Below are 12,385 nucleotides of genomic sequence, written 5' to 3'. Positions count from 1 at the left end.
CTAGATAAGGTTGGTCAGTAATTGAAACTATTCAGGATCTGACAGCCTGACTGGTTTTTGTTAAAGAAAATGAAGCAAGGATGAAAAAGAAATTGCAAGCAATGCCTTGGATCCAGTTTTGTTGTGGATCTCTTTTAAATGAATATATACAAAGAGTATCAAACACCAGTGTTCTGATCTGCCCTGAGGGCCTCACTGTTTCACTAGAAATTAATTAAGTAGCTTCAAGTATCTGTATTATTAGGGATACAAAAAGCGAGATGCATAAATTGTGCTGTCAGTTCTTCTGCCTTGTAAACAGAGATGTTAATGTGGGCACAGAGCTTCCTGGTGTGGTGCAGGCCAGTGCATATAATTACCTACAAGCTGGTTGCATGATTTCAATTGAAAAGTGGAAATGTGGTGTAATCTTGTTTTATCAGAGAGCTGGCTATTGGATAAGTAGAACATACATTTTTATTTCCTGACCTAAATACCAGAATTTATCAGTAAAACCTAAAATACTAAAAGAGAAGGCAGTTGCACATCACCTCTTTAAGACTGTGAGGAATCCATCTGGAGCTGCTATCTTGAGGAGAGGGTAGAAAACTAAGCAAAATCTGTCAGCATAAAGTACCAGTATTTCTTGAAACAGTGGCACAAAAAGATACATGAGAATAAATTGTCACTCTCATAGGAAAATCCAAATCTGCAACTTTCTTGTTAGTTCAGCCTAAAAATGGTCTGTCTATCCATGTTCAAAGTAAGATGAACCTTTGGTGTCATCACTTGTGATCCAGAAAAAAGTCACCTCTCTGGACAGTAAATCTCCATTTGGAGTGACCGTGCTACAATTTGTCTGTCACAACTTTGTTCTCCCTGAGTTCTCATAAGGCACTGGAACTTGAGCAGCCTTTGAGTGAGGTGGGTTTTAACCCCTGCCAGGGGCTTGTCAGCATTACTGCTGAGAGCAGAGTCTCAGGGCTCTGCCAGAGCTGTCCTCTCCCCCACGTTGCAGCCACGTGCCAAGGGGTGCCAACAGCTTTTCATGACAACAGGAGACCTATGGATGATGCCGCAGCTGGCTTTCAGAACTTCTGTCCATAAATAGTTTGTCCAAATTAATCAGGTTTCTGGCTAAAAAGGGCCTTTGATGCTTAGGAGCATCTGAAAATGCCCTTCCTTCTGTTTTGGTTTTTTTTAATTTAATTTCTGCCTAGATCTTCCAGAGCTGTGAGGTCAGTGTGGACATGTGCTTAAGGATAAATAAACCAAGATACCATATTTCAGTCTCCTCAAGACTGGCGTGCTCCTCTCTTCCCTGAACTTTCAGGAGTCTTCAAGAGGCTGTGCTGAAGCATGTGTTGTAAAAATATCAGAATCAAGTACTATAGACTTTAATGGAATATACGCTGGATTTGGTTTGATGTCTCTTTGTTTACTAGTTAAATAATTTGATTAATCAGTTGTCAGTTAAAGATACAACATAGAGGGATAGACGATGTGCTGTTGAATATATAATTCACATATTTACCCTGATGATTCACCCTGAAGTGAGTGTTTAGATTTTAAGTCACATTTGACATCACTTCTTCACAGAACCTGACATGGTCACACAGACAGGTTTTCAAAAGAGGCTTGTTCAGAAAACCCATCTGGGGCTGTGTTTCTGTAAGGTCTGAGCTGTTGTTTATGCATCTAAATAGTGACCTAACTGAAGAGAGGTATTATCTAGCATCCAGCATGTGAGATTTAAGTAACACACCTTTTTAGCCATGTGGCAAATTTTACTGGATACGAACAGGTTTATGGACCGAGTTGAATTCAGTTTCTGAATTTTACAGTTTGTGGGATTTTGTTTTGCATGAGAGTTTCAGTTGCTCTCTGAGGTTGCTTTGTAGGTTTTAGTGGAGAGGAATCATGAAAGGCAGAGCTGAACTGTTAAATTCCTACCTGCCTTTTCATTGAAACTATATGTAACTTCAGCCTTCTTGAGTCTCCTGAGTGGATGTAGGATGGAAAGCATCCTCTTTTCATCAAATCTTATTTTCCTTTCATATGTGCAACTAAGGCAACTAAAATGACAGCAAGTATTTTTCAATACTCAAAAGTGCTGGTTTGAGTCAGTACTGTTGACCCTGTTTGCTCTCTTTGTAGTTAGTCATTAATGACAATCTCTGTGCTCATACTAAAGTAATTTGCTCTTAGTGACTTCGTCTCATTCATGCAGTGCACAGCTAATATGATTTGCTGATTACATAGATTCTTTTCTTGCTCTTTTTAATACAGGCAATTACTGAAAACAGAACTGGGATCATTTTTCACTGAGTATCTGCAGGTAGGCCTGTGTTTTCTTTATCTAAATCTATTTTATGCTACTGAGAAAAATAATTTTGCCCACTCTAAATGATGACCCTGGAGACCCTTGAAACTATTCAGAGATGTCCACTGACTTCTCTGTGATTTTGAAATTAACGAATTAATGAAATTTGGATTTTATATATGTACATTTAGTTAGATAGTGGAAAGCCCAATCTATCACTGTGTTTCTGTAGGTCATTGCTGTCTTTTTTCAGGTTTCAGACATTGTTTCTGCCATTGCTTTTTAGCTTAAAATTGAAGTCCTTGAGTAAACCAGTGAAATTCATTGCAGTTACTAGGAAAGACTTTTAGAAGTAAATGCCACTGTCTGTTGAAGCAATATTCTTTCTGCTTCTCTAAGTACATGTTTTGTAGGTCAGTCATTTGAAGTCTGAGAAGTGCTTTGTATTGCACAAAATATATCCTTTGTCCTAAAACCAGCAGGTGATTGTAGCATCACTTCACAAGTGTCCCAAGCGATTTAAATAAGATGGACACAGCAAGAGTCCTTTGATGATTAATTTTAAAAATAAAAGACCCCCTTCACTGTCTAAAGTTAAGAATGAACAAAATGTGAAATATGATGGCTGAAGGGAAGTACAGAATTGAGTAACTGTCTATATTTTATTTACAGAATCAGCTGCTCACAAAAGGCATGGTGATCCTAAGGGACAAGATCCGGTTTTATGAAGGTAACTTGGATTTTATCATGGCTATGTACGTCACAGGTGTTTCAGCAAACGCACTCTGGAGGCACTGGCATGCTTTCCACTGTCTTCCTGGGACTATGGATTAGCATGTCCCAATCCATTCCTACAGCCTGGTGTTGGGTCCTGCCTTGGTGCTCTGATTAACCTTCATAAAGGGGAGGTGATTGCCTAGAGCAGCATTGAGGGAGTGAGGGAAGGATTGCCTCCAGCAAGGACACTTCCTTCTCCTTCAGTTATATCCTGCTCTGGGAAACTGAAAATAGCCCAAGATATGTAATAAACAAAAAACTAAGCACAGAGATCACAGTTAGTTTAAGTATCTAAGTCCAAAATAATGCTGTAGCTTGTTTTAAGAGTATTTCTGGAGTCATGCTGACATAAATGATGTCAGGCAAACTGGTGTGTTGAAATAAGGGCAACTGAATCAGTAAAGCAAAAACTGTGCACACAAGCAAAGCAAAATAGCATCTTATTCCCCACTTTTCATGGGCAGGCAGGTGTTCAGCCATCCCAGGAAAGTCGGGCTCCATGACGCACCACAGTGACTTGAGAAGACAAACACAATCACTCCAAATAGCCAGCCTTCCTCCATCTCCCCCCAGCTCTGTAATGCTGACCATGACACCACAAGGTCTGGGATGTCCCTGTGGCCAGCTGGGAAAAGCTGTCCCAGCCATGTTCCCTCCCAACTCCTTGTGCGCCCCCAGGCCCTCACTGGTGGGGTGGGAGAGGGGCAGGAAAGGCCTTGGCTCTGTGCATTCCCTGCTCAGCAGTATCTCAAACATCTGTGTTATCAGCACTGTTCCAGCCACTACCAGCTGCTGGGAGGAAAATTGAACATATCCCAGCCAAAAACAGCACATGTTTATTACAACTATTACTATTACTATTTCATACTACTGCTATCATTGTTATTATTATTATTTCTACTACTATTGCTACAGCTGCTAGAAATTTTTGGACTTGGAAATGCTTGCTGTATTTCATTAGAACTAATGAAAACCAGATTTTTAAAAGGTTTTAAAAATGGAAACAGAGAACACTCTTCTCAGTCTTGCACATGAGTGTGCAGGACAGAGAGAACTCCTGCCTGGTGGTGCTGGAAAATAAGACTTTGGTGTGTTCCACAAGCCAGCAGCTGCAGTTATAGCATGGTGAACCACATCTGTCACTAAAAGCACTTAAAAGTCATCAACCTGGAAATGATTCAGGAGTTGCAGATGCAGCAGAGCTGATGCTATTCATCATGTGCTTAAAAAGGCAGGGGGCTCAAGTATCCCATAGTAAAGATGGGCAGTTGGCTAACTTTGAGTGCAGTTAGCAGTGTCCATGCTTTCATGCATAATTGCTTTGTGGTACATGTGTAATTCTGGGCAAAATACTCCCTGGCTGAGGCTCAAAGTAATGCTCTAATACAAAAATGAAGAACAGTATCATATCCTGACAACAATAGTAATACTGATTGATTGCTGCTGAATTTGCTTCCTGGTAAGTCGTATTGTCTTGTCTGAATATCTCAGAATCTCTGATGGTTTTATCTCCATAACACTTGCTGGTGGAGGTGCAGGGGCATTGCTCTCCTCTCACAGTTGGGTTGGGGGCATAGGGATGGTAAAGAGCTTGTCCAATTGTCACATGGTCCATTTTGGGGAACAGGGATCTGAAGCCAGAACCCACCTGTTGAACCACATTTCCTCTGTGGGTCTTGGCTCATGCCTTTGCCTCTGTGTTGTGTGAAATGTTCTTTGAGGAACTCGGTGTCTAACTTGGGTTGTACAACCTGGCCAGAGCTTCTCCAGATTCCACTGGGGAGGATTCCAGGTGGCTTCAGCTGGGGAAGGAATGGACATGAAAGTGGCCTTGTTGTGAGGACTACAGGGAACTCACCCCATAGCAAATTCTAACTGCATTGCTTGAAAGTTAGAGCGAAAATTAGAGCCTTAACACAATTTTTCTTTTTCATAAATCTTGGGTGAGTTTTTCTGTGTAAGTGGGAAAGGGAACAGTGGAGAAGCTACAAGAGATCAGTTTGAGGGGATGCTTTACAGAGCATCTCCACAGAGTGTGGTTTGCTCTACTGCCCTGCAGCTTGAAAGGCAGGAGGGAGCACAGTGGGGTAAATTCCTCTGCAGGAATGCTTCCACATTTAACCTGATCTGTCCTCCCCCTGCTCTCCTCCACAGTCCTGTCCAGCAAGTATTACTGCAAGAGGAGGACATAACCTGGGCTATTACTCTTCATTCTTCACAGGGTGCTCCTAAGTAACCTCAGACTTTCTGAGTTCATTAAGAACGTTAGATGAGTCACCTGAAAAGACACAAATATGGAAGGATCTGATACACCAGTATGGAAAACTAATTCCATACTGCTAATAGTAGCTGCGACATGATTCATCTTAGCATATAGTAGCAGATTCACATAGTTTCCTGCATGTTTTACTTTTTGCAGCTAGCTGATGACAACCAAAACCCTTCACTAGTTTATTTTGTGTTTTTGCAGGGCAGAAACTACTGGATACCTTAGCTGAAACATGGGATTTTTTCTTCAGTGATGTCCTGCCCATGCTGCAGGCAATTTTCTATCCTGTGCAGGTGAAAAAATACTCTATTATCATAGAATCTTGAAAAACTGGAAAAAGCAACTTTACAGGTTCATCAGCAGATTGATGCAATCCTTAATTCTCTCTCCTTGGATCAACCTCCCAGTGCAGCTGTTCTGTTTATTCATGTCATGCAAATAAGTTACTTTGACAAATGGTTTGAAGTGCTTGGGTGGAAAAGATGAAGGGGAGCTTTGAAAACAAAAGTGGAGTGCAGGGAGGGCTGGTTAGTTCATCTGCCAATCACACTAAAAGTCAAAAAAGGTTATGAAAGATAAACTGAAGTGTTGCACAGTGAAACAAGTGCAGTTGTGTTGATTTAAATATATGCATTTCCTTCTCTGCAATGTGAATTTTGTCTTTGAAGTATCTCTGCTTTTGAAAAGGAATTGTATTTCTGAGATCAAATTCTATGCTATGGTAAGTGGACAGCAAAAGTCAATGGAGTTTGACCAGTTTAGATCTAGCACAGATTTTGGCTCTAGTAATTTTAAACACACAATAGACACTTGATCTTCTAATGCAGTGATAGCCAGAGAGTATTGTTTATCACTGAAGTCTCAAGGAAATCTGTACCAGACAGGTGCAAGGGATCTTTGCAGTTGCTTATAGATGCCTACAGATTTTATTGGGAATTTGATGCCTGAATATATCTGGGGAAACTTTAGAAACCTTCTCCCATTCTTTCAAGTGGACTTTATGCCTAAAATGATTGCCCAAAAGTTACCAATATTGCCATTTGCATCTTCAGACAGTTACAGGTATGAAGTATGAATTCAAGGAAAAGCTGCTATTTTACACTGGATTTTATTCTGAAAGGGAAGAGCTCAAGAAACATAACAGTGCTACTTCACCCAATCACTTGTGTCACCAGTAGAAACTCTAAAACAATAGAAATAAGATGTTATTAAAAACATACTAGAACATAAGGGGAGATTGTTCTAAGTGCCCTGTAATTTAAATCCAAGATATTTGGACACTTAGAGATATAGGTAGGCTCTAAACCTTTTTATGTGAAGCACTTGACTAAATTAGAACTCATTGGGTTGTTTTTGAAAATTGCACCGAACAGCCCTCTTCTCTGTTGTGCTTCTGAGGCCTTTGAAAATATTTTGATAACACATTGCTTTGAAAATACAATGTGAAACTTCAGCTCTGCTCCTGCCTCAAGTGAAGTCTCTTGAGACTGTATAGAGAGGAGGATCCAGAGGTGGGCTGAGCCAGCATTCCTGCCAAATATGAAGACAATAAACAGGGAGTGCTCAAAATCTTACAAAACAATGGAAATTCAACCAATCTGCAACCCTGCCTTTTTTTTTAAACTTATGATACATTTAATTTGTGATGTACTGTTAAAATACAAAACACTCATATGTTGTCCAGCTCTCATCCCACCCCAACCCTTCATCCTCTGCACATAGAGTCAGAGTCACCATCTGTAGAGTTCATTACTGCCAAATAAATCATATTTACTGTGCAGACTTGAGAGCTGTTCTCTGTCCTTTGTCATGTTTCCTTTGTGTTTCATTTAGGTTTACCATTCCTGTAATCCCTCAGGAGTGGAGGGAGGAATTTGAGCAGAGGATTTTGAAACTCATTTTCACACTGCTCATAATCTGTCTTTCTTTCTTTGTGTTCCCAAGGGAAAGGAGCCCTCGGTTCGGCAATTGGCTCTTCTGCATTTTAGGAATATAATTACCCTCAATATAAAATTGGAAGATGCCTTATCCCGTTCCAGAGCCAGAGTTCCACCATCTATTATTCAGATGCTGTTAATACTTCAGGTAAATTGCTTTTCTCAGCCTGTCTTTCTGCATTGCTGAAGTCTTCTTAAACAGTCTCTGGTTTTGCTCATTCATTGAAAACTTCTTACCCAGAATGCTAGAGCTTCTGTGCTCCTGTGGTCATAATATGTAAATCCTAATATTCTAGTATCTAAATATCCTAATGTCTACTGTCTAAAAACTCTTATTAACCTAATATCTAAATTACCCAAGAGTATAATAATAATAATAACCATATACTCTATATTAATATAGAGTCATATCGTGTATGTCATATATATGTCATATAGTATAGAATATCTAATAATATAATAATAAATAATGTGACATGTACTGGTGTAATAAAATAATGTAATACTTGTAATGTAATAATTTAACTATCTAATATCTAAACATCCTAATATCTAAAAGTAGGGGTGATTTGCAACTAGGCCTTAAAGCATGAAGTTTTGCAAGCTGACAAGTGTGTGGTGATGACATTATTTCCATTAGATGCTGTGTGTTGCTGCATTAGCAGTTCAGGATATGAAGCTTCACATCTGGAATAGGAATCAAAGTGAATATACAGTTGTGAATACAACAGTGGGTGCATCATGGTCATATTTGATCACTGGAACCAAATTCTATCAAAATTGGTGAAACAAGGACATTACAACCAGATACGGGTATTTTCCTTCAGGGTTAGATCTTTTCCTGTGTGTGTGTAGTAGTAGGAGAAACAAAATGAGGAATTCCAGGCAAGAGGCAATTTTAAGATATTTCTATTTGCTTAATTAAAGAAAAACATGCGGTATGATGTGGATAAAAGGAATGAGGCAGAAGGGAAAGAGAGAACCAAGGGTGGGTTTTAAAAGGGTGAGGAAATTGAGATTTTCATGGCTTCTGATTTTTTTATAAATGTTTCTTTGCTCTTCATCACAGTATGAATTAGTTCTGTATCTGAAATTGTTTTGAAGAGTAGGATAATCTAATGAGGCCAAATTTGAAAATGGAGGAAAGGAGTAAGATTCTGTCTCCTGGGTCAAGAAGTGGGATTTCACCTCTCAGTGAAATCAGTGATACCTCAGCCATCTCAGTGTCCATTTGTTGGAGTGTTTAATGGTGAGTTTAACCTAATCAGAAAAAAATCCTTATCATACAGGAATATCTACTTGGTCTTGTCTCCCTTCTCATAGCCCCCACTTTCCAGAAGCTTCTTGAAACTGCTGGCTGATTGTGACACAATGACAGCACTATGGGAGCCTCATGGAAGCTTTCCTCTGGAGAGAGGAGAGGAACCTCAGGGAAAGGCTGGAGGACGGGCTTAAATGTGTAATGATGCATCAAGGAATTCACATTCCATGAACCATGAGCCCAGCTGCTTTAGCAGACACCAGAGACTCCACAGGAGACAGAACCATTGCAAAAGAAATGTTCTTAGGTGTGAGGTAAACTGCCCGTTCTAAATCAGGCTTCAGCAGCATTGTTGCTAACAGGTCTGCAGGATTTTTGGGAATACTTTAGGAAGTCTGTGTTGGCTGTGTGCAGGATCTGGCTTTGAATGGATTCAGTGGTGAGCTGGCAACTGAGTAACATCCTGATTTTTTCTTTGCAAATCTGCTTTTTTCAGCAGCCCAAAGTGTTAACACTGTGGATGCCTGTTTAGGGCAAAGGGTCAAATCCACTCTTGTTGCAAAGCTGTTCATGGAAATCAATAACCAAGTGAGAGGGAATTTGCCCCTGGGTGTTTATTTCTGCATGCTTGGCCCTATGGTTGTGTGGTGGGGATGGTGAAAGCCTTTTCTCAGCAATAGCTTTGCTAATCTTGTGGTTTAAAATCTAATGGGAATTGTGGGAAAAGATCAGAAGAAAATCTGGCAATTAGGTATTTACATACTTAGTGGTGTTAGTCAGTAGTTGGAATTCAGAGCAAAGACTTTTTTCTGAACTCAAATGTCATGTTAAACAAAAGCAAATTTTATACATCAGTGACACGATGGAATTTTCTCAATTTAGTTGAACTTCATTTGTTAATAGGGTTGGAAGAGAGCAATTCAGCCATCCAAAATCTTATGGGGTTTGATTTCCGGGACTGCGAGATGATGTCTTGATGGGCATGTTGTCTAATCCTGATTTGTGTCCACTGTGAATACTTCTTCCATAAGGAACTTGGTGACTGGAGCAGACTCCCATGGATAGAAGATGATGACAGTGATGTTGGCTCTGGATGAGGTGTTGAACTTAGTGCTGAGATTTCCTATATCTGCCCTTGACAGCCTCATGCAGCTGTGTGATGTTGTTAAGGAATAGCTCAAGTTCTTTCAGACAGCAGTTACAATGTCAGAGGTTGAAATGCACCACTCTGTTCTGTTAGACTGGATTAAAGTGGCAGACCTTTGGCACCTAATGCAGGGTGGATCTGGTATTATGTTTTGGCTTCTCATGGTGTAGGGAGAAAACACTTTCCTTATTGGACAGAAAGGGAAAATTTTTAAAGAGTGCTCCATTTAAAGGAGCAGAGATCAATCCTCAGGTTAGTTATTATGCTTGGGTTCTTCAGTTCAGTAGAGCTACTTCTCACCAGTGCTATAACCTGGTGTAATTACAAACCAGCAATCTTTCAGGAAAGAGAGAACTCTGGGAGGAATGATATTCCTGTTCTGTCAGTCAGTGGTAATTTTATCACAGCTTGGAAGAAGGGCCTTTTATCACTCAAACTGAGTTGCTAGCATAGCCTGACTCAGTTACAAAGCACAAACTGAAATGTTAATCCTCTGTGGCTGCTCACAGGCAGCAAAAGCTAAAGTGCCTTCAGGATGCTCCTGTTGAAGTTGCAGGGAGTTCAAGAGCAGAGTTATGGGTGAAGGAAGTAAAAGAAGTAAAACTGCTTTTCAGCACAGAATGATCCACAGGAGCTCATTTTGGGTTAAATGAGGGTACTGGAAGGGAGGAAACAGAGGAAGAGTTTAGGAAAGAACTTTCTGAACCAAAGAGCAAAACTACCACTATCTGACTTGCTTCCCAAAGTATGTTGTCAAAGATTACCCTGGCTGCTGAAACTGGAGCATCTTGTCTCCAGGTATCTCTCCTGAGGTCTGAGAAAGCTGAAAGAGAAGAAGAATAAGAGTGTTCATCTGCATCTTTCAGTTAACATCAGGATTATTTGAATTCACAGAATCTCTCAGGGTGACGTGACATATTTGAAAAACTGAGAAGACCACAACACAGTATCTGTTGTGCTGAGGGAGGAGGCCTCATAAAACATCTCATAAAACATCTCATGCTGGGGGATGAGGCCTCACTAAATAGAAGCTCTGAGGAAAACAATAAAACCTGTGGTTTCCTCTTTGGCTCTCTGTGCCTCACTTGAACTCCCTTGCCTGTTGTCTCTCTCTGTTAAGGAAGACAAAATAAATACATAAAGCTGCCCAGTGTGACCTTTTTGTTATTTCTGCAAAGTTCCTTCCACTTTAGAGGAGTGGAAAAGTACATTGCAAGATCTGAAAGTGAAATGCAGGGAGTGCTGTTTTCCCATCTCAGCAGCCACACATCAAACTAAGGACAGCATAGTGGTTAAAAACAAAACCTTTGCTATCAGAAAGCTGCAGCTGTAGAGGTACTGTAACACTGTGATGACAGTTGCAGTCAATTCTTCATGGCCACAGGTTTTCACAAGTGGGAGGTTTTCTTACTAAGTGTCTTAGACCTGAAGCATAGGTTGAACAAAGTGGTGTGGGTGTGAGGTTTCCACATGCTTTTAGTTTCTCTTTACCTTTTTCTGAGTTCCTGGTTTAGAAGACACAAAAAGAGGAAACCAATACATAAATGTATTGTAGACCTTACTTAAATATAAATCACCATATCAAAAACCTATGCTTTCTCTGGGTTGTGTATAAATTTGGATGTTTTTTTTCCTTCCTGGTGAAAGGGCAGTCTGTTTGTGCTGTTTGCATCAGCCCCATAAAGAGTCAGGTAAGAAATCTTGCAGCCAGGACACAAAGGGAAGAGCCCTCTGTTGCTTTGTGTTCACACATGCAAAACGGAGAATCTGGCCCTCACAATTCACACTTCACAGTATTTTGTAGATAGATTTGTTTCTGTGCAATATTCTCTCTTTTTCTGGTTTATGTATTGCCTCTGTCAGCAAGTGCAGTTTGTAGTAGTTAAATTGACACAGGTTTGTTATCCTGGAATGAATTTGTATTGCTGGGATTTTTAACAAGGCGTAGCATCTGATGAGGAGTACCTGTCATATTTGATTTGGGGTTTCTTATATTGTTGTGTCTCTAGGGACAGAGGTTGGGGAGCAGTGGTGGTTGCTCCTAACCATTCCTGACTGGCAGGGCCTTGTTCAGTAATAACTCCAACACGGCCTGTGCTTCTGTACCACAGACCTCAATAGTTCTGCACGCATGTGGACACTCTTTCTAAGGATACTGGAAATTATTGCCTCCTAAAAAGAGATTTTCTTTTCAAATCAAGTACTCTCCAAAACCAGCTCTCTCTCTCTTCTTCACAGTTTCCTCTCCCATCATCTTGCTGGCTGCATTCTCACCTTTTATCTTCCCATATGTTGCCTTCTGACTCTTTTCCTCCCTAACTGAATTTTATTTTCCCATGGGAGTGATTCCTGGGGTTTTGGTGCTTGCCTCTGTTTCTCTCTGTATGCTATAGAATTTTATTATTACGGGAAGACGTGTTCCACTTAAGCTAACAGGGTGATCAAAATAAATTATGTAAAATGTCTCACCTTCAACCTTCTCTGTAGAAGGTGCACTGAGAAGAGAATGAGTTGTGAAAGGTGTGGAGCTGCCTTCTCTGGCATACCACCAAGTTCCCATCCCCAAGCTTTTCCTCTCCTGGTCTGTGGTTGCCAGTGCCAGAATCAGCAGCCCATGTGTACAGTATGGTGACCTACACTGGTGGCATAGGGACTTCTGCAAAGGGCATCTGCTTTGTGGTGTGTTTCTTCC

At 40.5% G+C, this 12,385-nt stretch overlaps 1 protein-coding gene across 2 annotated transcripts in view; it reads left to right on the top strand.

The window, feature by feature from the left end:
* The window catches only part of PRR5 (proline rich 5), a 58,096-nt gene that overhangs the window by 26,213 nt on the left and 19,498 nt on the right, over positions 1-12,385 (top strand). For both annotated transcript variants that reach the window (XM_066319481.1, XM_066319480.1), the window contains 4 exons: positions 2,269-2,317; positions 2,975-3,032; positions 5,550-5,641; positions 7,293-7,433. In XM_066319481.1, coding sequence (XP_066175578.1) covers positions 2,269-2,317; positions 2,975-3,032; positions 5,550-5,641; positions 7,293-7,433 — 340 coding nt within the window. The remainder of the gene's footprint in view (positions 1-2,268; positions 2,318-2,974; positions 3,033-5,549; positions 5,642-7,292; positions 7,434-12,385) is intronic.

The sequence above is a fragment of the Sylvia atricapilla genome, chromosome 5 (genome assembly GCF_009819655.1).
Source record: "Sylvia atricapilla isolate bSylAtr1 chromosome 5, bSylAtr1.pri, whole genome shotgun sequence".
NCBI lineage: Eukaryota > Metazoa > Chordata > Aves > Passeriformes > Sylviidae > Sylvia > Sylvia atricapilla.
This window is presented reverse-complemented; position numbering and strand designations above follow the sequence as displayed.